This window comes from Mercurialis annua, linkage group LG4 (genome assembly GCF_937616625.2).
Source record: "Mercurialis annua linkage group LG4, ddMerAnnu1.2, whole genome shotgun sequence".
Classification (NCBI taxonomy): Eukaryota; Viridiplantae; Streptophyta; class Magnoliopsida; order Malpighiales; family Euphorbiaceae; genus Mercurialis; species Mercurialis annua.
In genome coordinates, this window is record NC_065573.1 from 12873496 (window position 1) to 12900759 (window position 27264).

Here is a 27264-nt window from a genome sequence, read left to right on the forward strand (position 1 = left end):
ATCTCGGTCATATGATAAATGGTGGTTCTATATTTCCAGTCACGTTACAAAATGATTTTTAAGAATTGTATCAAAATTGAATTATTGAAATGGAACTATAATGAAATGTTAATCGAGTGAGTTATAACATAGGAGATATAGAGTATCAAGGATTAGAGTTTTGTCTAGTTACTTTATTTGGTTATATTGTAGTATATATTATTTTATTAATGTTTATTAGCAATGTGCAAACTCACCAGTTTAAACTGACGTTTTTAAGTTAAACCCTTTCAGAGCATTCCTCATATTTTTAAGTTTACATGCCAAATCTTGTTCCTCAGAGGTATTTTGGAATTGCAGAGTCATACATTCATCTTACTCTAGCAAGTCTGTAATAGGGATAGCAGTGGTTCGGTATCGGAAGTCGTCAGTTTGAGACTATACTAGCCATATGTTATTGTGTTTATAGTTATCGATGTACGTATGTATATGATATTTTTATGGTATCAATACGATCGTAGTTTCATGTATGATGTAAGATAATCCATGACATGAAATATAGTTAGACGTTATATTATGCCATGTTTATATGACTGCATTAAGATGCATGTGTAGCATGAAAACGTAATATGTATAAGTTTTTTTTTAAAAAAATAGGGTGAAATTGTATTTCATGTTATGTTTATATGAATGCATTAAGATGCATGTGTAACATGAAAACGTAATATGTATAATTTTTTTTAAATATCGGGTGAAATTTTATTGCATATTATGTTTTTGCCTGTTAATCGATAGATTGTTAGGCTTGCTACGGGTTTCGGAGCAACCACTTATGTTACCTAGTGCCGTTTGTGACTCATGAATTTGGATCATGACATCAAGCAAAGTAATCATCATGGGTCCGGATTTGAAGCAGAAGCAGTTGATAGCACTTGACCAGTACAATATCGCGTTCATGATGTAATGTTTGACAATGGGTCTACTCGTTTGATAAAGAACGATTAGGTCGAAAATGCCTATATCAGCCCAAATACTGCCGAAATTTGATCACCCAATTTTGAAACCCAGTGTGCTCAATCGACCAGTTTTTGAAAGTGGTATCAGCCCATATGGATGAATGGTGAGGGATGGTAAAACGTGGTGAGTTTCATCATGAAAAAAAGAGGTTGTTTTGAATAGTTGGCTAGGCAAGGTGAGGATAGGACCAACACAAATTTGTTCATTGCCAACATTGGTTATTACCTGAAATTTGGTGGATGTAACAGATGAGCGGTTCAATCTTAGTATTGACTCGGGCTGCAAGGTCAACATTTTGAGCAACCATTATAGCTTTAAAGAGGAAAAAATTTCCCGATTAAATAAAACAAGATGAAGAAAAAGGACGATACAGAAAAGTTATTTAGAAGAAGTTTAATTTGCAGAAGGGTAAAGAGAGAGAATTATTTGAGATCATAAAAATTAAGATAATGAAGAGGAAGTGTGCAGTTTTCCTAATAAGGCAAAAATTGCGGTAATCGAAGAGTTACTGCTTGGAGTACGTGACAACATGGGGTACCGAAAGGACAGTAAGTATGCCGGGACTAAGCCTGCTGATGAGCCCAAATTATTGAGGCCGGAGGAATAAGCCCAAAATTATTATATTAGGCTTGTTGGGGGCATTGTTTACACCGATTAAAATATAAAAGAGGTTTAGAGGAGTCGAATGAGATTATTTGGGTATTCAGCTCTACGAAAATTTGTAGGATTAACATTGTACTTTAAAAAGAGATTTAATATCATTAGAAGTGTTTTTCTTCTTAGAAATAGGAATTAGACTTAAATTATGATTCTAGACCATGATGGCTATAAATAGTTGAGCATTTATTTATATTATTTCATCATTCAATTAAAAATTAAATCCCCGTGCTTTTATCCCACAATTCTCAAATTGTTGTTAACTTATGAGTAGTTTTGATATTAATTTCACTTGTTTTTTTAACATCCAGATTAATCCTTATAGATTTTTCGGTTAATTTTGTTAACCAAAAGTCTTGTGTGAATCTGAACACTGATTCAGTTAAAGCATCAAGTCTAAACAATACCTTTTAACAAATTCAAAAATTTGAGTAAGGAATTATTTCCATGCGAACATCCTGCCACGTCGCTTTCCGTTTGCCCAATCATCTCAAATTTACCGGATTTTAAAACGGTGATAGATTTGAAAAAAAAATAGAAAGTTAGTGATTTTATACGACAACTTTTAAAGAAGTTGATTAAATTATATCTTTTTTTAACTTTTCGTGAACCAAACCGAAAAATTTGTCATTCGTGAGTGGGTTAAACTAACCATTTTGAAGAATATGGAAACCTTTTTTTAGCAAAATCAATAAAAAAAAATAGATAGCTTAGCCATTTACGAATGACAAATTTGACAAAAAAGTTAAAAATTAGTAGTTTTATAAGACAACTTTAAAAAAAAAAGGTGATTAAATTAAAGAGAGTGTAAATGCGGGGATTGAACTCTCGATTTAATTGAGTTATTTGTACTGTTTTACGATTTATGAGAAAGGCAGAAGGGATAAAGTTGAGGGACTTAACTTTAGTTTTTGGCAAAAAGAAAGAAGAGAACCGAAGTTCAATTTGTTTGTTCTTTTCAACAATTGAATTGCTTATTTAGGGTTTGTTGCTCCGAAGGAATTACGAATTCAGTATCAAGAGGAGCGATGGTGAGTTTGTTTTTTCATCTCATACTTTATATTTCGTAAATTTGAATGTATGGTTGTTGGGCAATTTGAGTTTATAAATAAAATGGAAAGCCAAGCTGTTGAGTTTGACATAGGATTAGGAGGTGGTGGAGATGATGATGGGGCTGTTGACATTGATCATCATCATCATCATCCTATGGTTGACGACGACGACGACATGCTTGATACTGATGTTAGTGCTGCTGACATTTACCTTCCTGAAGGTGACCTGTTGGACCTTGAACCTTATGAGGGTTTGGAATTTGAGTCTGAAGAGGCTGCTAAAGCCTTCTACAATTCCTATGCCAGGCGTGTCGGTTTTAGCACCCGCGTCAGCTCTTCTCGTCGCTCTAGGCGCAATGGAGCTATTATTCAGAGACAGTTTGTTTGTGCCAAAGAGGGTTTTAGGAATTTGAATGAGAAACGCACTAAAGATAGAGAGATCAAGCGCCCCCGTATGATTACTCGAGTTGGTTGCAAAGCTTCCTTATCTGTCAAAATGCAGGATTCTGGCAAATGGCTAGTCTCCGCATTTGTTAGACAACACAATCATGAGCTTGTCCCTCCTGATCAGGTCCACTGCCTCCGATCTCATAGGCAAATATCAGGTCCTGCCAAGACCTTGATTGACACTCTGCAGGCTGCTGGTATGGGCCCTCGTAGGATTATGTCCGCCTTGATTAAGGAGTATGGTGGAATTAGCAAAGTTGGTTTTACGGAGGTTGATTGTCGGAATTACATGAGAAACAATCGCCAAAGGAGCTTAGAAGGAGACATCCAGCTGCTTTTGGATTATTTGAGGCAGATGCATAATGAGAACCCCAATTTCTTCTATGCTGTACAGGGTGATGAGGAGCAGTATACTGGCAATGTTTTCTGGGCCGATCCAAAAGCCAGGACCTACTATACTTACTTCGGTGACACTGTTACATTTGACACAACTTATAGGTCCAACAGGTACCGGTTGCCCTTTGCGCCCTTCACAGGTGTAAATCATCATGGACAACCTGTTTTGTTTGGTTGTGCTTTCCTTATAAATGAAACTGAGGCCTCGTTTGTCTGGCTTTTCAATACATGGCTTACTGCAATGTCCGGCCGGCATCCCGTGTCAATCACTACTGATCATGATGCTGTGATAAGGTCTGCCATCATGCAGGTTTTCCCAGATACCCGGCACCGCTTTTGCAAATGGCATATCTTTAAAAAATGCCAGGAAAAATTGTCCCATGTGTTTTTGAAACACCCAAGTTTTGAGGCTGACTTCCATAAATGTGTGAACTTGACGGAGACATGTGAGGAATTTGAATCTTGCTGGCTGTCACTTGTTGATAGATTTGAGCTCCGGGATCATGAGTGGCTTCAAATGATATACTCAGATCGTAGGCAGTGGGTGCCTGTGTTCTTGCCGGATGCTTTTTTTGCTGAGATGTCCATAACCCAGCGAAGTGATAGCATGAACTCATACTTCGACGGTTATATCAATGCTTCAACCAATCTAAATCAGTTCTTTAAGCTGTACGAGAAAGCCCTAGAAAGTAGGAATGAGAAAGAAGTAAAAGCAGATTATGATACAATGAACACTGCACCAGTATTGAAGACCCCATCTCCAATGGAGAAACAAGCATCTGAGCTTTATACAAGAAAGATATTTATGAGATTTCAGGAGGAGCTAGTGGGAACTCTGACATTCATGGCAACTAAAGCAGAAGATGATGGGGAAACTATTACATATCAAGTATCCAAGTTTGGGGAAGATCATAGAGCTTACTATGTTAAATTCAATGTGTTAGAGATGAAAGCAACATGTAGTTGTCAGATGTTTGAGTTCTCAGGCCTTCTCTGCAGACATGTGCTGGCAGTTTTTAGAGTGACCAATGTGCTTACTCTCCCATCTCATTATATTTTGAAACGATGGACAAGGAATGCCAAGAGTAGTGTTATACTTGAGGAACGCGCTACAGATTTATATTCCAGTTATCTGGAATCTCACACTGTCAGATATAATACCCTACGCCATGAAGCCTTGAAATTTGTAGATGAAGGTTCTAAATCCTTAGATATTTACAATGTGGCAGTAAATGCCTTGCAAGAAGCTGCAAAAAGAGTTTCACTGGCAACAAAGAACAATGGGGGAATTTCCATGGCTAATGGTCGTAGTAAGGGGGACTTGTCAAGTAATGGAAGCAGGGCGAACGTTTCCTGCGGGAGTGGAAATCATCTAGGGAGCTCCGCCCAACAACTGACTGAGGTTAGATATTTGTTCCCCCAGTTACCTACTTATTTTGAATTATGATTGATTGCTTCATTAAATCTCTCTATGATTACATAGTCAAGATTCTATTAGTTTTCCGAGTCTTTTTGCACACAGTTGTCTTTTTCGAATTTGTAATTTAAATACAAATACAACCTTTTCAAGTCGTCTCTTACTTTTTTACGAAAGACTTGTTCTTTTATGTAATTTCTCTTTCTTTCCAACCCTAGAAACTTTTGTTGATTTCAATATTTGATAAAATCACTCTGCCTATGATTAATTTTGTTTACATGATGGTGCGAAATGCCTGATGATGTTTACTGTGGAGAACACTCTAATGCACGTGTTTTCTATTTTTCATAGTAACCTTGGCTGTTTTGCGACTTTTGGTCATGAAATTGGGCCCCATAAAAGGTGGCGGCGGTTGCTATCACATGTAATGAATAAACGAGCTCATCAAGGCCACGTCATCCATTTGGTTAGGATGTACTGGAAAACCTAGCTATTGTGTTGTTTAAGATTGTTGCATAAATTGATTTGATCTTAAAAGCCAAAAGGTATGAGGGGAAGAAAGTAAAGGCCAGCAATCCATTACCAATATTTAAATGTTTAAGATGATAGTTCTTATACTTACAGAGATTTATTTGGATAAGTTTTAAACGTACCAGCAGTTGACCCATAAATTATATATGAAGATGTTACTAGAAATTAATTAGGTTAAACCATAGAAGTTAAACTCTATTTAGCTGGAATTAAACCAGTAACTCAGTATAAAAATCATATATTTATAAAAAGTACAGGAGGACTTTTTTCCCCCGATTGCCGCGTTCCTTATACTTCACTCTAAGGGGCCAGCAAAACTTGTATCCTGCTTAGTTGAAGTCGTGTTTGGTCTAGCTGTTAGGTTTTTGTCGTTAAAACTGTTGATAAGATCCAACACATTTTACAAGAGCTTTATTTTGTAAGTTTTTTGTTTGAACTGTTTGATCAGCTCCTAATAATAGGAACAGCAACAACAACTGATCCCAACGGGCTCGATAGGAAGTTGTTATTGGTGCAATATGTTTCATGAAACTTCTTGACCCTCTAATATGTGATACTTGATGCTGATACAGTTAGGTTGAACTATTTTTGATTTGGCTTTGGAAATGGAAGCTTTATGTGCTATTATCATTGCATGCTGTGGCTATGTCCGACTGTTTTAACTTCATATGTGTGCAGGATGATATGGACAAGAAGATCGAACAACTCAACAGTGAGCTTGATTATGCAAGTCGGAAATGTGAAGTTTATCGGGCGAATTTGCTTTCAGTCCTAAGAGACGTTGAGGATCATAAGCTACAGTTGTCTATTAAAGTACAAAACATAAAGATTAGTTTGAAAGATAGTATATAATGGTGAATTAATTGCATAGGCTTCCTTTTTGAAATTAATTTTACGGCTTACCATCCTATTGAGCGGATCAGTTCAACTGGCAACTGGTGGTCTGTCTGATCCAAAAAATGGCAAAAATCAGAATTTTGTTCAGGCTGGGTGTGATTGGGATTTGGTTGGTATAAAAGGAATGAATAAATAGGTCCATTTGGTTCGGCTAATAATCACCCACGGACCCTGACTTTAGGGGTATCTTACGCTAAACCCCCTGATCAAAAAAAACTGCCGTAAACCCCCTAAATTTTACTCAATAATTAGCTAAACCCTTTTTCGCATAAATTGACCAAAATACCCTTCAAATCTGTAAATAAATACAAACAAACCAGACAGCTTCAATCTAACCACACTTAAAACCGATCCAATCAAATCAAACCAAACAAGTTAATCAAACCTAAATTTATTTAAAAATTAAATAAATAATTATTTTTAATTTAAATAAAAAATAAAATAAAAAAATTTTCAATCCGGTGAGCAGACCCACCGCGGTGGGTCTGCTCACCGGAAAGCAGACCCACCACAGTGGGTCTGGTACCTGCAGCAGACCCACCACGGTGGGTCTGCTCTGTGAAGCAGACCCACCGGCGTGGGTCTGCTGCAATGAGCAGATCTGCGGTGGATCTGCTCTTTGCAGCAGATCCACCGGCGTCGGTGGATCTGCTGCAAAGAGCAGACCCACCGCGGGTCTGCTGCAAAGAGCAGACCCGCGGCGGGTCTGTTGCAAAGAGCAGACCCGCGGCGGGTCTGCTGCAAAGAGCAGACCCGCGGTGGGTCTGCTCTTTGAAGCAGACCCACGCCGGTGGGTCGGTGGGTCTGCTCTCCGGTGAGCAGACCCACCACGGTGGGTTTAAAATTAATTTAAAAAAAAAATTATTTTTTTATTTAAATTAAAAATAATTATTTATTTATTTTTTAAAATTAAATGAGTTTTTATTTGAATAATTTTTTTGCGGCAATGGACGGTGGTGGCCGGAAAAAACGGGCGGCGGCGGGTGGAAGTTTTCGGTTGGATGGTTTGATTTAGTTGAGTTGATTGGTGGTTTAAGTATGATTTGGATGGTTTATGTCTGATTTGATTAGATAATGACTTTAGATTTGGTTAGATTAGGTTGGTTTGGTTTTTGTTATTGACCTTAGGGGTATTTTAGGTATTTTTGAGAAAATAAAGGGCTTGGGGCGGTTTTTTGGGGCGGTTTTAGGGTAAAAGGGGTTTAGCTGATCATTAGGTAAAGTTTAGGGGGTTTACGGCAGTTTTTTTTTTATCAGGGGGTTTAGCGTAAGGTACCCCTAAAGTCAGGGTCCGTGGGTGATTATTAGCCATTTGGTTCAGTTGTTGTTCCAATTTATTCAGCTCTTGTGCATCATTTGATTTGAAAGCAAAAGCGAGTTAACACAAATTCCGTTCCGATGGATGGCAGCGGTTTTTCCAATGGATGGAAGAGTTCGGTGGACGGGCCGAAGCATTTTTTAATTTATTTTTTTAAAAGAAAAATCAATTAATTATTAGAACTTATTTGACTGTTTTTAAAGATGAAAGAATTGTTTGTATTTTTATCAAATAGAAACAGCTATGATATAACCCTGAATTCTTTAAATTAATTAAATCGTCAACTTTTTTTTTAATTTGGGATAGAGTTGAAACATGAAAAACCAAATAAGAATACAATTGAAAGTTTTTCTATGTCGGAGTATAAATAAAAAAATGTTTCAATGTCTAAGCAATTAAGCCTTATAAAAAAGTAGCAGTTTGATGTATTAAATGAATTAATTCAAAAAATAAGAAAATAGAATAAGGAAAGATATTTATATTATAATAAGAAAATAATAATAATAAGTAAATTTGATATTAGGGTAATTGATTTTGAAAATTAATGAGGTTTCAAGTTTTTTTATTTTAGTCACTGAACTATTTTTTCTTTATTTTTTAATCACTAAATTTTCATTTTTTTATTTTGATATTTTCTGACAAAAAATAATTAGATGGTAGCTGTATTTTTTTTCTTTCACTTAAAACTTGCCATGTACGCATAATTTGACATAAAATTTAAAAGTTAAATTTTGTACATGTGATTAATTTTCAAAATAAAACTAACAAAATCTGATAGCAATTTGTCTAGAGAAAATTACACATTATAATAGTTTAGCTCAACCTAATCTCATAAGTACGTGACCAACTTTTCTTTTTGAAAATACAGTGGCTAACTTTTAATTAGCAAATTTAACTTTTCTTTTACCACTTTTATACTTTCCTAATCTAAAAAATATGGTTTTTCAATTTGGAGATCTTTTGCATGTCTTATTTGAATTTCAATATAGAAGATTCAGAAGAGATTATTGGCGATTAACACTCCATCTTTTTCAACTGTTTCTCATCTTATCAAACCTTCTCCAATTAGTTTTTTTTTTTACAATTCCAATTTTGAAAAGATGGTGAAAACTAGGTCGTCTTCTGCTACAGCCGTCAACCACTCTCAAGCCCGCCGCTGTCAAGCTGCCGCCATAGTAAGCCCGTTGCCACCACTGCCATTTTTACAACCTACCACTATCGTAAGCCCCCGTCGTCGCAAGACCTCCGCCACAACCCGTTCATAGCAACATCTCATTTTTTTAGATCCAGTTCCACCTCTGTTTTTTCTTCATTGTCACCGTCGTTCTTCTCTTTTTCAAATCTAAGATCAAATCTGAAGATTAGCAGCGGTTGTTCATTTATGAAAACCATCCTTTTTTCCAGCATCATCGCCCCTCAAAAGTGGAAACGCCAATGTTCTTCCCGCGACCTTCATTCACCATCAGCAATGGCACCACTGCACTATTGTTTTTTTTTTTTTTAAAATGCTTATGTGTATCTGTAATATTATTTTTGGGTGTTGGTTAACCAATGGTTAACATTGGATAAACCGTTGGTTAACTTGTAATAAATTTTATTTTGATTATATCATTAATAAATCATTAGTAAACTGGTGCTGTGGTTACCCTTGGATAAACCGTTAGCTGTCCTACAATGATTCTCTTGATTTTCTTATGTAATTTTTTTCCACTTATGTATCTATAATGATTTGTTGGTTAACCAGTGGTTTACTAATAGTACACTAATAATTTTATTTTTAGTACACTGTTAGTAAACATTAGGTTAACCATTAGTAAATTTGTAATAAAGTTTATTTTGAATAAATCGTTAGTAAATTTGAATTGTATATTTTAAATAAAATGTACTTGTAAAAAAATTTAATAAATTTATTTTTAGTATACCGTTAGTAAAGCGTGAGCAAACCGTTTACAAACATATGCTAAGTAATATTTAGTATATCATTAATAATTTTTTTAGTAAACCTGAATTATGCATTTTAAACAAAATTTATTTTAAGTCTACCGCTAGTAACCTGTTAGTATACCGTTGGTTCACCAAACCGTATTTTTTTTAATATTGAATCTAATCAGCTTTAATTATATATCAAGATAAACGTTTACCAAATATTATCCTTAATTTTATTTAAATTTCATTTTAAAAAAAATTAATTGATTTTATTTGAAAAGATCTTTAATTGGTTTTATTTTGGAAAGATATTAATTAATTTCATTTGGAAAGATCTTAGAGAAAATAACAAGAAAGCAACAAAAAAGACTACACTTTTCACACAATACAATTTTACTAAGTTTGTTTATTTTGTTACCACGTATGAGTGTTTTATTTCATCCAACACCACCTTTTTCTATTAACCCACACATGTCCTACTAAACCCTCATTTAGTATTTTTTTTTAAAGCCCCCCTTTTCAGCAGGCCTGACGCGCGTCAGGCCTGCTGACGCGTGAAACAGGTGCACCATGCACCTGTTATCACGATTTTTTGGGAAACAGGTGCATGGTGCACCTGTTTCCCATAACACATAAATGAGGACCTTTTTTTCAAAGGTCCTCATACACTTTTTAAATTATATAATGTATATTTATATTATATATATATATATATATTTATTTAAATGTTAAATATTTATATTAAATATTTAAAAAAAATTTAAATCATCAATTTATTTATATATTTTATAAATATGACGTATTAAAAATATTTTATTTTACATAAAACTTTTTGAAATATTAATTTTATGTTTGAGATATTTGAATAGATATTGTCATATTATGTTAAAAACTAAAAAATAATTAAACATTTAATTTGATATATCTCGAAATTTTTTAATACATATCGTTCGGAGATTTTGACTAGTTCGATCGGTTTGTTATTTATATTTTAAAAGATGGATACATCTCCGATACATATTCAATACATATCGTAATTATACATGATATATATACTTTTCATATTTGATATATAATTTATACATGATAGATATTTTTTCATGTTTTTATACATCTTTCTTAAAATTTTATTATATATATTTTTATACATATTTGATACATTTCCGTTACAAATTTGATATTTTTTCGATACATGTTTTATACATATTTGATACATATCCGATATATACTTGATACATGTTTGATACATGTTTGATACACATATGATATAATTTGACATTTCTATGTCTCTGATATATTTTTGCTACATATTCGATCATTAATCCATTTTTCTTATTTTATATACATCTTTTTTTAAGTTTTATTAGGTATAGTTTTATTATATGTATTGCATATATACTTTTTATACATATTTGATACATCTATTATACATAATTTATACATAAAAATATATTATTCATGTATCGGACATGTGGTCGGTATGTATCAATAATATATCCGGTATATAATTTATAAAATTATATTTTTAAAAAATATATTTTTATATATTTTTAAAATTTAATAAATTTATTTTTCTTCAAATTAAAATTAATTTTTTTAAAATTAAAGTTAAGATTAATATTTTAAAATTAAAGAAATTATTTATTATTTAAAAAACAAATAATAATAAAAAACATGTTAGCAGGTGCACCAAGCACCTGCTAATATGAATTTGGTTATGTGAGCAGTTGCACAAAGCAACTGCTCACGCGTCAGTAGGTCTGACGCACGCGTCAGACCTACTGACGCGCGCTGATGTCAGCGTCCCATGCTGACATCAGCGCATATGGTGTTAGTGTAATGTTTTTTTTTAAAGGTGGTACTCATGAAATAAAACTTAATTGTATTGTAAAGGCTGAAAATGAAGACCAATTTTGTTGTAATTTTGAAAGATTCTCAAGATCTTAATTGAAAAAATTTGAACTTATTTGAAAAGATCTTATTTGTAGCAGACTCTTGACTTTCATATAACTACATTCCTTATATAATGATTATTATATTTTTATAATTAATAAAATACTATAAGTTTGCAAAAAAAGTGGGTATTGTATTTTTCAATTTTGAAAATATGACTAGTATTTTTAAGAATATTTTGCTACAACGTAGGTACTTATTAAAAAAACTCATATGTCAACTTCCGGCTTCCATCTAAGCATTTGGCCGGAAAATATCAAAATGAAAAGGTTTAATTACTTAAAAATCACCCACCTTAAACTTTTTTTTCGTTTATACCATGACCTAGAAAAAAGTTCATTTATACCCTGACGTATGTGTTTATGTTTCACCTCTACCCTGAGGCACTAAATTAATCTCTTTTCATTTTAAAAAAAGTTCAAAATAGTCCTTCATTTAGAGAAAAATTCATTTCTAATTAATCTCTAATTATCTTAGGTTAAAAATGAAGAACTATTTTAAACTTTTTTCTTAATGAAAAGAGGTTAATTTAGTGCCTCGGGGTAGAGGTGAAACACAAATACATACGTCGGGGTATAAATGAACTTTTTCCTAGGTCATGGTATAAACGAAAAAAAAGTTCAAGGTGGGTGGTTTTTAAGTAATTAAGCCAAATGAAAAATATCAAAAATTCGATGATAGAAAAAAAGTTCAATGACTGAAATGAAAAACCTCGAAACTTAAGTGATGGTCAGAATCAATTAGCCTTAATATTAAGTAAGAAGTAGTGATTTGGGCGGCTGAAGTGATTTGGTGGGCGGCAAGAAGACCTCCAGCTTCTCCTCTGCCACTACAACAATCGGTTCGTTCCTCTTTGTAAATTAGGGTTAGTTTTTGATTAATGCATGCTGTTGTCTGAACCAATTCAATTTTGTTATAGAACAATGTCAATGTCTGCATCCGCGTCTTCAAGTTCGCACGACACTTCGTCATCTTCAACTTCCCAGTCCCACCAAACACAAACGAAAAAGAATTCCTCAGAGATTCTTCCATCCAAACCCACACCTGCAATGTAAGTTTACTCACTCTTCGTCTTAATTAGGGTTAGGGTTAGGGTTATGTTTTTGTATGATTCAGTTTTTTCTGCTGTTTATAGAACAATGTCTAAATCTGCATCTTCAACTTCCCACGAAGATGAAGAGGCTTCTTCGTCTTCAACTTTCCACCAAACGCAAACAAAAAAGAATGCCTCAGAGATTCTTCCATCCAAACCAGACGCACCCACACCTGCCCACTCACACAGTTCAAGTTCCGACGAAGAAGACGAACCCCCACCAGCAGAAACACAGAAGAAGGATTCGCGTGCCGCTGGAGGGAAAAGGAATGGAGATGCTGCCGCTCTTGGAATGCCTGAGGATACCAAGAAATCCCGTTTTGAAAGAGTTTGGAGCCAGCAAGACGTGGTTGTCCTGTTGCAAGGCATTATCGATTTTCAAAAAGAGAAAAAAGCTGATCCTACCAAGGATTTTGCTTCTTTTTTCCATTTTATTATCAAATCGCTTCACTTCCCTGCTTCCTTGCCTCAACTGAAAGATAAGGTAAGCAAATTGAGAAAGAAATTCCACAACCATCTTCAAAAAAATATGACATTTCATACTCTGCACTCTCAAAAAACCTTCGATATGTCTCAACAAATTTGGGGTGCCCAAGGATGCCTTAGTGCTTCTAACCCTCAATTGGCCGACCAACTGGACTACAACACTCTTGATTTCTCTAATATTGGTCAAATGGCGAAGTATGTCACCATGAAGGGTCTCGAGATGCTCCACGGACATGAAAAACCCGAGACGCAAGCCAAGTTGCCGAAGTTGGATGTGGCTGACTTGCAGCTATTTGCGGATCGGCTTAAATTTCTATTACAACAGACGCAGCTGATCATGGCTTCCTATAACAACTGACTAGCATTTGACTTTTGGGGAGGTATGAGTCGTGTCCTTTTCTGCTGTTTAAGTTCATAGTTGGTGCTATTCATTTTTTAGCTAACTCTGTTTTTTGTCTTCTTTTCTACATAGTCACCACTGTCATGTTTAAGTATCACTTGAAAATGAAATTTACAGTGTATCATACATTGAGTCTCTTGTACACAGATTATCTATGATTGACCCATTGTGGTAGTTTAGTTAATGTGGTTGATTACCTTATTATGAATCAATTGTAACTCGTTTCCTTTAATTTGCATATATGTTTTTAGGTGGATGGGGGATTTTTGCATAGACGATGATGGAAATAGCAGTAGCATCGTGCCAACCATCAATGTGGATTTTTGGTGAATATTTTGCTTAAGTAGGAGATTTTGCCTTTTGGGTTTAAATTGTGGTTTATAATCAGCTAATACGACTGTTTATACATTAAATGGTTTAGCTATGGGATGTTTTAATGTAAGTTAGCTCTCTAGTAAATCTTATGATGCTTTGTATAGCAAGCTGTTACATGTTAAGTACAGCTACTAATTCAAAATCAATACAAGAGCACTTTTTTGATCCACAAAAAGGTTTTGTATTTTCTATATCATTCCTCATGCTTTTACTTATACCGTGCTGATTCAAGGTTTGTGCAAATGTAATTTGGTTGATAATGCTGTTCACTTCTGTTTGCGAATGTTGGATGCTGGTCATTCCCCAAATGTTGCTACTTTTGTGGGTTGGGTTGATGGCTTATAGCAAATGGAGTCGAAGCAGCACAGGGCATTGTCGATGATTTGATGAAAAAAGGGTTCTATGTTAATGATGAAGCTGTTCGAGAATTCTGGGATAAGAATGCTCCTTTATCTTCTGATCTTGCACAAGCCATATTTGGCAAGAAACCTTCACCTAGACCTTTTTGAATCTTAGTTGCACATTGTAAGTTTTCTTCACATTCATGTTTCTTGCACTTTGATTCCAATCACTTATCTTTATCAATGGAATGTTTTATTCTTGCTCGTTTTGTTCTTCATTTTAAGTACTATTAATTAAGGACTTACGTAGTTACTCTATGATTTACAGAAAGTTTCCTTTTAGTAATCTATCTTTGTGCTAAATTAGATCACTATGCGCTATTTTCTAGGCTTATTATCTTATAGACATATAGCTGTAGTTGGATTTAAAGTAAAATAATTTGTTCGAGAGGCGCAACTAAGTGATTAGAGGAGTGCAATGAGGTCAAGTAATTAGAATAGCAGGACCGAAACACTAATTACCATCACATGAAGTTGGTTTCATAGTTGCCCGTAGCTGAACAATCTCCGACTCTTCCTTCCGTGTCAAATATTTAGTTGTCAGCGCCATCGAATTCTCCAGAAACTGCTGCAAGTTGTTGTCTAGTTTTGACCACTATATTTTTGCAAATTATCCTTTTAAATTTCCTTGAAAATACAAAATCAATTTTGGTCTAGGCTAGCTACCAACAATTAACTCTAGATAATTCACTTTGATTGTGATGGAGATTCCAATTAATTTTTTAAGTAGGTTCAAAATAAATCCAAACTGGATATAGCTCTCTAGCCTGTTCAGAAAAGAAGAGATGACACTTAACACTAGGAGGATGTAAGAGAGTTGTATGTTAATGAGATAAACTATTAGAGAGTTCATTTGAAGTGTTACATCTCCTGTTATGTAATGCTTCAGCGCATCGTACGTGTGCATAACTTTGGATCCCGTTAGGGGCCATTGCGGCGTCTCTTTACGTTTTACTAGAAACTTCCTTGTAGGACTCAACAAAATAGAGTGGATTTCATATTTACTAAGCATAGCCACAGGTGCGCTCAAATATAGATAATTAGTGACTGGAATAAATCAATGAAAGTAGAAATAAAGGAGTGCAATAATTGGGAGCTCCATGTACTAAGTTTTTGGTGGTTGTTTGTGAGATATTTGATTGCAGGGCTTCAATTAAAGTTTGGCTTCATATCAGTAAACATAGTTGCAGGTGGGTAACAGTAGCAAACTGCAATCACTAGTTATACTACACAGGTGTTAAACGACGGTACTGACCTGACTGCCGTTTTCATTTGGATTGTTGTGGCTTGGGTAAGTACAAAATTGTTGGTTAGACATTAGCGAATATAACAAACCATAAAATAGAGTGATGATATTAAGACTAAAAGTCATATTTTTATAGAAAGTATAGGACCTTTTTGTGCATCATTTGATTTAAAAGCAAAAGTGAGTTCCATTCGCTGCTTGCATTACTAACATCAAATTACATTCTACCTCCTACACTAATTCATTCTTTCAAACTAAGCCTTGCATTCTGAACTTTCACCGACAGCTTCAACTTCTGTTCTTCCATATCTCTCAACACACCAACTAAATTTGCTCGATACACTTCAGACCGTTGATTTGTACTCTCCAGCTCATCACTCAGTTCTCGAATTTTCTTTTCTTTCTCATCCTGCTACACAAACAGCAAATCATATTTAGATTTCTCTATAAGCTACACACAGACCAACTTTCCATTTCCAACGAAATGCTATGCAAAAGACTACATGTAGCAAGCTTAAATACCAAGTTTGAACTAAACTTTTAGTTTGCTCCAATCAAATTATGTGCAAAATTTGATTTTAAAATTATGGTTAGAATTGAAGTATTCAAACACCATTGATCATTCCAATATGTGTATCACCTTTCTTTCCTCCTCCTCAGCCACAACCAAACAAAGGATTTGGCCATTTAAGATTTTTTTCCTTTCTTTCTGTCACACACCTTCTCCTTTAGCAAAGAAAATGATAAGAGTAAGAAGGTTGATGGCAGCAGAAACTCTGCTGACTCTAGACCAGAATGTTAGGTGGGACGTGTGCCTACACTCCTCCTATAGATTCGGTCATCCTTGGTAGTTATCGAGTTTAAAATATCTTGCGGACGTAAGAATATCTTTGACAAAATCCTATTTGAAAGTAATTGTCTAGTTCTGAGGGTAAAAGAAATCCCTAAAGGTAGGGTCTAAATCAAATGCTGATTAGACCACCTTTTATCATAATTCAGAAGCACTTGGCAATATGATCTTTAAAGAAAGGAGAGGTGATGAGGGTATATTTAGTGATGGCCTGGGACTCTAATGTGATAATTTTCTAAGAAAATATAGCATCAACTGAGAGCGGAAGCCGTCCCTCTGCTTCAAAATAGTTTGCAGCTACACTGAATACGTTTAAACATGGTTCGAGGCTGCCACTTCAGAAAAATCTACAACAGCTTAAACCGTAATATGTTACTTCCTCACTCATGCAATATCATTCTTTCTTACCTCCCATCTACGCATGAGCTCCACCTTTCATGCCAGTTCATTGTGCTTTTCTAAGATAAGGGGTGGGTGACTCTGTAAGAATTGAGAGATTCCTATCATGGCGCTACCTTAAAGGCAACAGAACAAGGTGTAGTCATGAATAGGTGATGAAGATGCTCAATATTTGGATTAAGAAAACTTATTATCTTTCTAAAGGTTGCAATCACTCTCTTTTATGAGCCCTTTTATTTACCACTCCTAGCAGGTCATGTTTTCTTCTGTAAAATCTAAAATAAATAGCAAGGAAAAATAAACAGATGCAAAATATTGCTAAACTAAATAGTGATTAAAATTAAACAGCTCCGTGTGAGTCAAAACTCTATTCGGTTAACTAACAACGTGGTTGCAAGAGGAAAACTCAAGGGATAAAGGAAATAAAGTAGGAAATCACTTTATCAAGTTTCGTTTGATTTGGTAGGAAAGGTGAACTGTAAGTACTATCCTGTCTGTTACGGCTTTCTATCTCGTTACCATGCATCTACTTTATTGGAGGCGGCATCCATCTCTAGGAAATTATTCTTTTATCAGCGGAAGCACCCAAACAATATGCATGTAAGATGCATGTGCAATAGCAGCAGTAAGCTTCTATACAGAACCCAAATCTATTTTATTTGACAAGCAGAAAGCTTCTATATTGTGAAACAGAAAACTTATCAACCTAAATATTGGAATACAATATATTGACTTGAAGACTATCACACCTAAGAACTTCCTAATGCTACTGCAATCATACAAAATCGGTTAGCAGAGTTAAACATTAATTTGGTTGGCAGCAAGGCCACAAGAAAAGCTTTAGCATTCCTCAAAGTCTTAAAACAAGGCCATGTTAAGAGGTGGAAGAAACTAACCGCGGGATGAGACGCAGGCAACGTGTTTTCATCAGCTACATGAAGCATTTGACTACTTCCATTGGTCAAAACTCCACACTCTGAGGCTCCAAGAGTTCTATTCTTCATAGCAGCAACCTTCTTAGAAGCTTCTTGCAAAGCATCCATTGCCACATTATAAATCTGAATAGATTTAGCTCCTTGTTCAACATATTTGATTGCCTCCTGTCGCAAACTGTTATATCGAACACTTAGAGACTCTTGAGAATTGCAAGGCAATTGAGAAGCACGTTCATCAAACACAGTCCCAGTCTTGGCATTTCTTGTCCATCTTTTCAATACATATTGAGTAGGAAGGGTAAGAACATTTTTTGCTCTAAAAACCGCTAATACGTGCCGACAAATAATTCCTTTATATTCAAACATTTGGCAGCTGCAACTAGCTTTCATCACAAAAGAATTAAAATGGACAGTATGTGCTTTAATTTCTTCCCCAAATTTGGCAACTCGGTAAGTGGTGAGGGTTCCTGAGTCATCAACCTTGGTTGCAGGATTAGCAAGAGTCTCAACCAATTCCTCTTGAAATTTAGTAAAGATTCTTCTAGTATAAAGGTTAGCAGCTTGTTTTTCCATGGGAGAAGGAGTCTTCAGTACGGGCGTTGTGTTAGTGGTGTCATAGTCTGCTTTTAACTCCTTTTCCTGCCAACTTGCGGCAGCTTTTTCGTACTGCTTAGGCAGCATGTGGATGGTGGTTGATGCATCGACAAACCCGTCAAAGAATGATGTTAACTCTCCACTTGCTTCATTTATAGACAAGTCTCCGAAAAAGGTGTTTCGCATATATACAGGGACCCAGTACTGTCTAACATCGTACATAGACTGGAGCCAGGCGTTATCAATGAGATAGTATCTTTGCACAAGTGTTTGCCAAGATGATTCAAACTCATCTATAGTGTCAGCCTCGTTGATGCACTTTTTAAATTCAACTTCAAACATAGGGTGCAACTGATAAATCTGAGGGATTTTCTGTTGGGTTTCTCTAAACATGGCGTGCTTACTGAATCGAATGCGAGTGCCAGGAAGAACCTGTTCAGCAGCGGCCCGTATGAGCCCATCAGGATGCGTTGTAAAGGAAACTGGGAGTCTACCAGACATGGCATGAAGCCATGTTTGGAAAAGCCACACAAATGAGGAGTGGGACTCGTTGAATATAAGAGCACAGCCGAGCAATATAGGCTGGCCGTGATGGTTTAGGCCTGTGAATGCTGCAAAGGGAATGGTGTACGGGTTGGTGCGATAGAGAGGGTCGAATAGTACGGCATCTCCAAAGTAATGATAGTTGAGCTTGGAAGAAGCATCTGCCCAGAACAGATTTGCAAGTGATTGGTGAGTGTCGTGCTGAAGAGCATAAAAGAAAGCAGCATCCTCAGCCTGCATTCGCTTCAAATACTCCACCACACTACTAAGCCTGCCGCCGCTCATCTTAATTTACTACTACAAATACAGTAAGTGTTTGTGCTACATAAATGCTCACCTCTAACAAAATACTTTGCTTGCCGCTTTCGAATTCATTTCTTCCACTCCAAACTCTGCAAATTATATCCAAGTTCAAGACTTGATTTTCAAGAAAAAACAACACTAATATGTAACTGAAATTATGTAAATGAATTGAACCCAAATCAGTAACAGTGTTTTGGGTTTAACTTTACCTTAATTACTTTGAAAAATCCATTTCAACCCTTATGGCTCATCTTTTAGGGAATCTCTTCTTCTCCTTCACCTCACCTGTTTGGATTCGGATGTTCAAACCCTATTTTGCTCAATTTTAATTCCAAATATCAAAAAGGTTAAAATTAACAAACTCGTATCACTTATACTATGATCTTCACAAAACCGGAATGTCTGACAAAACCGGAGAGTAACTTTCTATACTCTAATTAATCATAATTATATATCAATGGTTATAATTAAACCAAATTAAATTAGGGACTTTTTTTGAACTTCTTTTAATTAAACATATTCTATTTTTTTTCCTCTTTTTTTCCGTTTCAACCGACACCATCTCCAACCAAAACGACCTCTCTAGACCGATAAATCATAAATTTTTTAACTTTTTTTTCCCGGTTCTTAGGCGAGTAGCAGATAAAAGATTAAAAAATATGATAAAATCCCTATACTTTTAGCTAATATTGATATGATACATAAATTTTTAAAACTATAGGGATTAAATTGTTATTTTAAAATTTTAATGTGTTAAATTAAAAAATTAAAAAATATTTAGGAGTATTTTAAATTTTTTAACATCAAAAAGCAGAGAATTTGTCTTTCTCTCTGAGATGAGAGCGAGGAAGGGTGTTTTTTATCCGGTTTTGACCAATTCATGATATAAGCGATACAAGTTTGTTAATTTTGACCTTTTTGAAACTTTGACTCAAGTTCAGAGGTAAAATATTTTGTTCATTTTAATTCTTTTAAGAGGTAACCTTTTATTCTTTATTCTTGTGTCAACTTCAGTGTATCGGTGGCAATGGGGCAGTTCCGTGTAAAATTCAAGTTGTTTTTTTTATTAGATGGCACGAAAACATAAACTGGAAATAGAAACGACACTAAACGGATATGGAAAATAATATTTTTCTAAATGAAGGACACAAAATGTGGAAGAAACGTGAATAAAAATATATGGATATATTTATAATATTAAAAATTATAAAGATATACATAATAATTTTATTTAAATATTTATATATGCCAATTAATAAAATAATTCAAATATAATTAAACCAAAAAAAAATAAGAAGATAAAATTAATCGTAAATAATGTGAATAATAAAAATTATGAATAATTGAAAATATTTGTTGAGAACTTTTTTAGATTTTTTTACAACTGTTTAAATATTTTTATCTACGAAAGCGGTTCAAAGTGTTTTCTTATGAGTTTCCAAGAGTTTCATAGAGTTTTTGGTTTTTGAAATGTTTTTGAAACGAGACATGCAACTTTGTCAAAGTTTCTACGCTTTTGAGCTTTTGTCTGATTCTTATTATGTTTGCAATTTGAAAAATCTTACACGTTTTTTTTACTATTTTTTGTGTTTTCTTTATTAATTTTTGGTTGTTGTAATGCCTACTTGTAAAGATTTCAGCGATATGCTTGATCGGAATAGCGATGCTATATGACTTCATATGTTTTAAAGTGTAAATTGACCAAAGTCGACCTCCTTTAAGTTTTTCCGCTGTAAACCCTACTTTTTATTAGTTTATGTATTTAATATTTTTGGTTTTCATGTCCTTGTATTATTAATATGAAAATGTACTTATTATATTTCATTGACTAATTAATTAATTTTGATTGATTTATAAAAGATTTGTGGTTGTGCTGGTTGTGGCAATTTTAGTGGCGTCCAACAATATAAACATTTAAAATTGGTGCAAGAATAATTTAGATTGATGACTGTAAATCTTTTGGTTCGTTTAATAAATCTTAGAATGTTACAGAAGCAACATTTGCTGGTGGCAGTGATATTGAGAGCAGTACAGGCGATTTAGAGTGTGAATCTCATTGTTTGAACTTACTCAAACCTGAGATTTAGAATTGAGATTCTTAATCTTTTTTTCTATTTAGTTTTTAGGTATTTTGGTTTAAAATGCATTGTAAGAAACGTCCTTCACCTTCCTCTTGATTTAAGCTCAACCCAAGTAAAACTGCTTCCTCTATTAAAGCAAACAGCTAAAGTTTTCACAAGAAAACTGTTTGTAGACACCTATTTTTCGAACAGGTAAAAAGTGATAAGAGACTGAAGCGTTCAATGATAATTTTCAGAGAAATATATCTGGGTGACGAGCTATTGATTTACTTGCTGGAATCTAAGTAGGCGTAATCTGTGCACAACTACAAACTTGGAGGATTAAAACGCAATTAGGCGTAAATAACCCATAAAAATCCAAAAAAGATTGTAGTCTAAGTCTGAAAATTGGACTAATTGCAATGTCTTAGAAGTTTATGGGCCAATTGCAAGTTTTATGGACTGAAATTGACCATACCCAAACCCATAGAGTCCCAATAGTTATTTTAATACTTTCGTGCACCAAAACTAACTTTTAGCACCTTTTTGCTTAGCCAACAAGTGTAAATACGAATTTAACATGTAAAACCCTAAAATAAATAATTTAAATCTAATGTTAATCCTAATAATCTATAACTTAACACTTCTTTAAGTTTAAATCAAACTCTAACTAGGTAAATAGTAATTTAAAACTAACTAAACCTCTAACTAACCCTATATCACCCCTAACTAATGTAAATAGAACCCCTAACCAGTCTAGCTAAATGTGGCATATAAACCGTAGAAATGACACAATAAAATTTGCCCCCTCCCCTTTAGAATAACATAGCCGAAAATCACAACGCGCACACACACAAAACTAACTGCACCAATTCCGGTCCTAAAACACTCATACGTGTTAATTCTCCAAGAACACAACATCTGCACGGATTCGAAGCTGGATTTCGCATCCGCTTCGCCAACAAACGAGCCAATGACTCAGGCCGGTAATTCTAAGGACCCTCACTATTATTTCCTTTAATTTTGACATTAAATTGCATGCCATAAATATCATAATTGTTGTGATTGTGTGATTTAGGTTGTATGTTAGCTTATTTGTTAATTTTAGTCATAGAATTGCCATCTTAAGCTCAATTGTTAAATTGCTAAATTGCCATGAAATCGATGAAAAGTCATGTTAATGAATGATTTATTGTGTTTAAAGTGTTCAAATCTGGAAACCCAGTAAATTGTAGCTCTTAGGATGCACGTTAGGTGTAATTTTGAGCTTGTTTGCCATGGAAAACCAATTTTCGAAGTTGTTGCCCAAAATAATTTTTTATTAAATGAGCTTCAAACACTATATAAATGCCATATTTGAATTCCTTGCTCAATTTTATACGATTTTGACTACTTTTTCATGAGAAACAAACTTGAAACGAGTGATAACAAAGCAAAACAAAAATCCCAGAACTGCTGTCACGAACCGCCGCCGCCGCCAGAATAAAGTGGCCGCGCCGCCACTATGAAATGCCGATTTTTGAAGTCACATCGGCACCGTGTTCTTCGTTTGTCAGCCTCCCAGATCCCCCAGACTTCAATCCGAACTTCAAAACGTGTTTCCAGGCTCATCTGGACTCCAAATCAGGTCCAGTTTGAACCCAGACGTAGAGAATTTCATGTAAATTAATATTTTATATTGTAACGAGCTAGACCTGATGTAAAACGGACCTAGAATTCCAAATATATAACACAGTGTATAAATCGGGCCCACTAGCCCGAGGCCCAGCAAACCAGAAAATTCCAAAGCCGATTTCGGGATAATCCAAACTCGAAATTGACTCTGTATCAAACTAATAGAAACAGATCAATGAGATGCACAACTCTCGTGATCTGACCGAAAGCCAATTTTGACCAGACCGATGTTCAAAACCCGCACGAGTGTCAAACACTCAAAGTCAACGAGGTTAAAAAGTATTCCTAACCTTGTATGTATACCAAACTGCCCCTGAGCATGCCAGCATTGTTTATCGCTTTCCAAAAGCATTCCAAATCAAATAATAACCGGTTAAAGGACTAATCACATAAAATTAGCCAATTAATGCAATTACAGTCCATCACTTAGACATCTTAGGACTAATACGAAAAAATTGTAATGGTTGTATAAGTTTTTCAAGATCATCTAATAAAATCAATCAATCAAACATTTACAAACGTTTAAAATCAGATTCACAACGCAGAATCTGGGGGCATCTAGACCACCATGGGATTTCATGAGACGACAAGTTCCTGACATCTAGGACAATCAGAACAGAACAATATGGTTTTCAGTCGTCCAGAGCAACCGAATTGAGCATCATAGAGTTCAAAAATAGAAAAGGCTTCAGCTATCCGGAACAGCCGAGCGGAACGTCGGAAGTTGTAAACGATTCGAACAATATGGGTTTCCAATATTTTTTTTCCATAAGCGCTGTTAATAGTTGAATGCGCATAAAATATCATGGAAATTACAAATCGATCAGTCCAAGGCCGGACTACAAAGTCTAGAATGAGCAAGACAAGAGCAAGAATCTTCATTGAACCATCCATTCCCCCACCAGAAAACTAAATGCTTCAATGAGGGGGAAATACCGTCTACGAAAGATAAGCTTGGAAAAAATGAAAAATGGGCCAATTTTTGCAAATTTGGACGCCCGTCAAGGCCTAGAATGCCGAGTCCAAAATGGATAAGCACAGAGAAATGAAAAATGGGTCCGGTTTTTGTAAATTTGGACACCCCGAACAGACTCATAAATCTCCAAAATTAGAGTGTACCAAAAACTCGATGGGCAACAAGCCTCCACTTCAAAAGAACCTAGATAGCAAGAGGCATCAAACTCCTTCATTAACAGACAGCAGGGGGCAGAAGAATTCCTCAGCCAGACAGCAGGGGGCAGAAGACTTCTGCAGTCGGACAACAGGGGGCAGAAGACTTCCTCAACTAGACAACAGGAGTCTAAACACTTCCTCAGCCAAACAGCAGGGGGCAGAAGAACTCCTCTCCGCCTGGATTTTAGAGACATAAGGTCTCGATCACTCTAGAAGTACAGCAGAACATGCACCATATCGCCACCATCCAAAGACGGAAATATGGATAGAAAAGGGAGCATTGAAGTCCCCACAAAAAGCCTATGACCTCCTATAGAATCAGTACAGGCCCAAAAGCCTCCACAAGCAAGATACGCCTTGAAAACCACATGCTACAAGCCTCTGCAACCCGAACCAGGCACTATGCCACTACCATCCTGAAACAGAAATCCGGATAGTATGGGCGTCGAAACCCTCCTCACATGTTTTGGGCCTTCTAGTCAACTAAAAGCACTATGTCTCTACCGTCCTACAAAGAACATCCGGATAGCACGAGGCATCAAAGACCTCAGGAAAGGCGTTGGGCCTCCTACCCTAGAAGAAATCAAGATGGGCTTTCACCCCCTTACCCCATAAGCATGCAGAAAAGGCATTGGGCCTTCCTCTAAGAGACAAAACGGGTTACCGACCTCTTACCTCCAAAATCATTCAAGACAGTCGTTGGGCCTCTTTCTTAGAATCATGACGGGAGTATCTAACACAGGCGCGATGCCTCTACTATCGTGAGACAGAAATCCGGATAGTAGGGGGGCAAAACCAGGGTCTCCATTTGCGCGTAGGAAACAATGTACTGACATACAGGAAGTCGCTACAAGGGATAGAATCCTACTCGTCAGAATCTAGTCCATCACCAGGGTCTCAAAATCTTTATCATCGCTCCTGGAGAGCTCATCATCAGCGTCGTCGTTGCGCCCAGCCTGCACAACGTTAGAAGAAGAAGCAAGATCTCCACGAACACCACGTGCTCTAAGTCCACGGCCGCCGAAACGGAAGTCATATCAACTACCGTCAGGAAATTTAAGAGGCATATCAAATCCACTGTCAGCAGGAGCTAGCTCCGCCCGCTGCAACGTACGGCTCAAATCGTCCATGCAGTATTGCAAGAACTCAGAGAGCAGTCAGAGCATAAAAATGCATACATGCATACATATAGAATATATCATATTGCATTCTACAAGTTTTACTCTCATCAGTGCAGATACGATACATAGCTGATCTCTCTAGGAACAACGAGTCGCAACCTCCATCTCACCTCAGAATGAGGACAAGTCGCCAACCCTACTCCGATACCAAAATAAGCATCAAATATCAACTTCAAAAGCAAAAGACAGGGGGGCATCAGGTCTCCACCACTAGAGAACCGGGGGCATCATGTCTTCACCAGCCAGAGAATAGGCGGCATCAAATCTCCAACAGTCAAAGAACTGGGGAAATCGGATCTCCACCAACAAGAGAATAACAGGCATCAAATCTCCAACCGTAGAAGAACCGGGGGTATCAGGTCTCCACCAGTCAGAGAACTGGGGGCATCAGGTCTCCACCAGCCAGAAGTCAAGAAACAGAGGTTTCACACAAGACAAAAGCACAAACAAAAGAACACTGTCAAGGAAGTACAATATCCAGAATGTTAAACAAGTACAAGAAGGTACAATGTGCTCGTCGGAGTTCCACCCCTATGACAACGACTTAGGGTCTCCATCCCAGTTCCCAGGGAGCGTATTAGTATCGTCTGGAATCTGAAGCCCTAGCACGGCAATCAGAGGCAACTTACCCAGAATACGAGGTAACACCGGATCGTCCGAGTAGTTTTGTCGGGGAGAAAATACAAACTCAGCCACCGAATAACCTTTATGGTCTGAACAGGTGGCAAGCGTCACAACATCCCTACCACGCAGCATCGTCGGAGGTGGTTCACCGAGAAAAGTGGGTTCAATCCATCAATGGAGCATGCGATCACCTAAGAACCAAGACTGGTAATTCGGATTATGCATCAAATAAAGCATGCCCGATCTCTCAATAATGCCCAATAGCCAACAAGGCCAAGTCTCCTCTAGAGGGATATTCCACGACGAAAGTAGCCGCAAAATACTCCAAATAAGTATACGAGTCAAATACAGTTTAGACACTAACCAGTTTGTTGTATGTTGCGTACACCAACCCAAACTAGCTGAGCCAGCTATTATCTATAAGCAATTCCGAGACTCCGAGTCAGAATATGAAATATATCCCAGAATCTCAGCAACGGAAAACCTATCAGAGTGCTAGACCGAAGCACCCAAATTTGAAAAAATACGAATAAAAGTGAATAAGGATGTATCCTTTTCCCCCCGAGGAATTTATAAGCGCAAGCCTTCCGTGGACAGGCTACTTAGAGCTATTTTTCTTCCAATAAATCCAAGACCAAAAGGCTCCACAGTGAATTCAGAATAAGAAAACTCCCCGTTGGATCCGGCCAGACACAGTACGAATCCCATAGGACCTTCCCCAAAGATAAGAGTCGCCATCACGGAACCACCCAATGACAAGAGTCACAACCCCAGAAAATACAGACGCCCCAAAAGATAAAAGTCAGAAATACAGACAATTCAGAGGATCAGAATTCCCTAAAAGGTAAATGAAACCCCAGAGGATCTGAACAAGCCCAGAACCTTCAAGACAAACCCTAGAGGATTAAGACAAGCCCTAGAATATCAGGACAAGCTCTAGAGGATCAGGAAAAGCCCTAATGGATTAGAACAAGCCCCATAGCTTTCAAGATAAGCCCCAGAAGACCAGAGTAAACCTTAAAAGGCCAGAATGTAGCCTATAAGACGGGATTCAAACAACCAATAGTGTCACGACCCGAAATCGCGAGCCGCGACCAACACTAGGGAATGGGAATGGTTTTTCTAAAATCCGTAGCAAGCCTTTAAAAACACCTATAATTTTTTTCGCAAATACAATCATTTCCAAAATCAAACATCCATTCATAAACAAATCATATTCATTAAAAGCTCCTTGAGCTTTGACGTATACAAATGTTTGTTCCAAAACAGAAAACGTTCCATAGGAACTTGGGTCTTACCATGCGATGTCCCACATCCTAGCACAACCCATTCCAAAA

The 27264-nt window shown here is 36.2% G+C and overlaps 3 protein-coding genes across 5 annotated transcripts; 2 read left to right on the forward strand and 1 right to left on the reverse strand.

The window, feature by feature from the left end:
* The first annotated feature begins 2474 nt into the window (after positions 1-2474).
* On the forward strand, positions 2475-6542 carry LOC126677854 (protein FAR1-RELATED SEQUENCE 5-like). Its single transcript, XM_050372658.1, has 2 exons — positions 2475-4950; positions 6175-6542. The coding sequence occupies exons 1-2, from the start codon at positions 2734-2736 to the stop codon at positions 6346-6348; spliced, it is 2391 nt and encodes a 796-aa protein (XP_050228615.1). The 5' UTR covers positions 2475-2733; the 3' UTR covers positions 6349-6542.
* A 5781-nt stretch (positions 6543-12323) lies between these two features.
* Positions 12324-14135, forward strand: LOC126679140 (probable transcription factor At1g61730). Of its 2 annotated transcripts, XM_050374080.2 has the most exons (4): positions 12324-12431; positions 12510-12641; positions 12726-13549; positions 13821-14135. In XM_050374080.2, the coding sequence occupies exons 2-3, from the start codon at positions 12514-12516 to the stop codon at positions 13525-13527; spliced, it is 930 nt and encodes a 309-aa protein (XP_050230037.1). In that variant the 5' UTR covers positions 12324-12431; positions 12510-12513; the 3' UTR covers positions 13528-13549; positions 13821-14135. The 2 variants fall into 2 exon arrangements, with proteins under 2 accessions (XP_050230037.1, XP_050230036.1); XM_050374079.2 differs by lacking the exon at positions 12324-12431 and having other exon boundaries at positions 12442-12641.
* Positions 14136-15695: 1560 nt separating this feature from the next.
* On the reverse strand, positions 15696-19243 carry LOC126679139 (protein FAR1-RELATED SEQUENCE 9). Of its 2 annotated transcripts, none has more exons than XM_050374078.2 (2): positions 17737-19243; positions 15696-16000 (listed from the first exon to the last, which is right to left on the reverse strand). In XM_050374078.2, exons 1-2 carry the CDS (start codon positions 19195-19197, stop codon positions 15833-15835), a joined length of 1629 nt encoding a protein of 542 aa, XP_050230035.1. In that variant the 5' UTR covers positions 19198-19243; the 3' UTR covers positions 15696-15832. The 2 variants fall into 2 exon arrangements, with proteins under 2 accessions (XP_050230035.1, XP_050230034.1); XM_050374077.2 differs by having other exon boundaries at positions 15696-16003.
* Between the last annotated feature and the right edge of the window lie 8021 nt (positions 19244-27264).

What these genes read in the sequence shown, in the direction of transcription:
- LOC126677854 (XM_050372658.1), top strand. Translation starts at nt 2,734, where the DNA reads ATGGTTGTTGGGCAATTTGAGTTTATAAATAAAATGGAAAGCCAAGCT. An exon ending in CCGCCCAACAACTGACTGAG is followed by an intron (nt 4,951 to 6,174) that starts GTTAGATATTTG and finishes ATATGTGTGCAG; the next exon opens with GATGATATGGACAAGAAGAT.
- LOC126679140 (XM_050374079.2), top strand. Translation starts at nt 12,475, where the DNA reads ATGCTGTTGTCTGAACCAATTCAATTTTGTTATAGAACAATGTCAATG. An exon ending in TCCAAACCCACACCTGCAAT is followed by an intron (nt 12,642 to 12,725) that starts GTAAGTTTACTC and finishes TGCTGTTTATAG; the next exon opens with AACAATGTCTAAATCTGCAT.
- LOC126679139 (XM_050374077.2), bottom strand. Translation starts at nt 19,197, where the DNA reads ATGAGCGGCGGCAGGCTTAGTAGTGTGGTGGAGTATTTGAAGCGAATG. An exon ending in TGCCTGCGTCTCATCCCGCG is followed by an intron (nt 16,004 to 17,736) that starts GTTAGTTTCTTC and finishes CTGTTTGTGTAG; the next exon opens with CAGGATGAGAAAGAAAAGAA.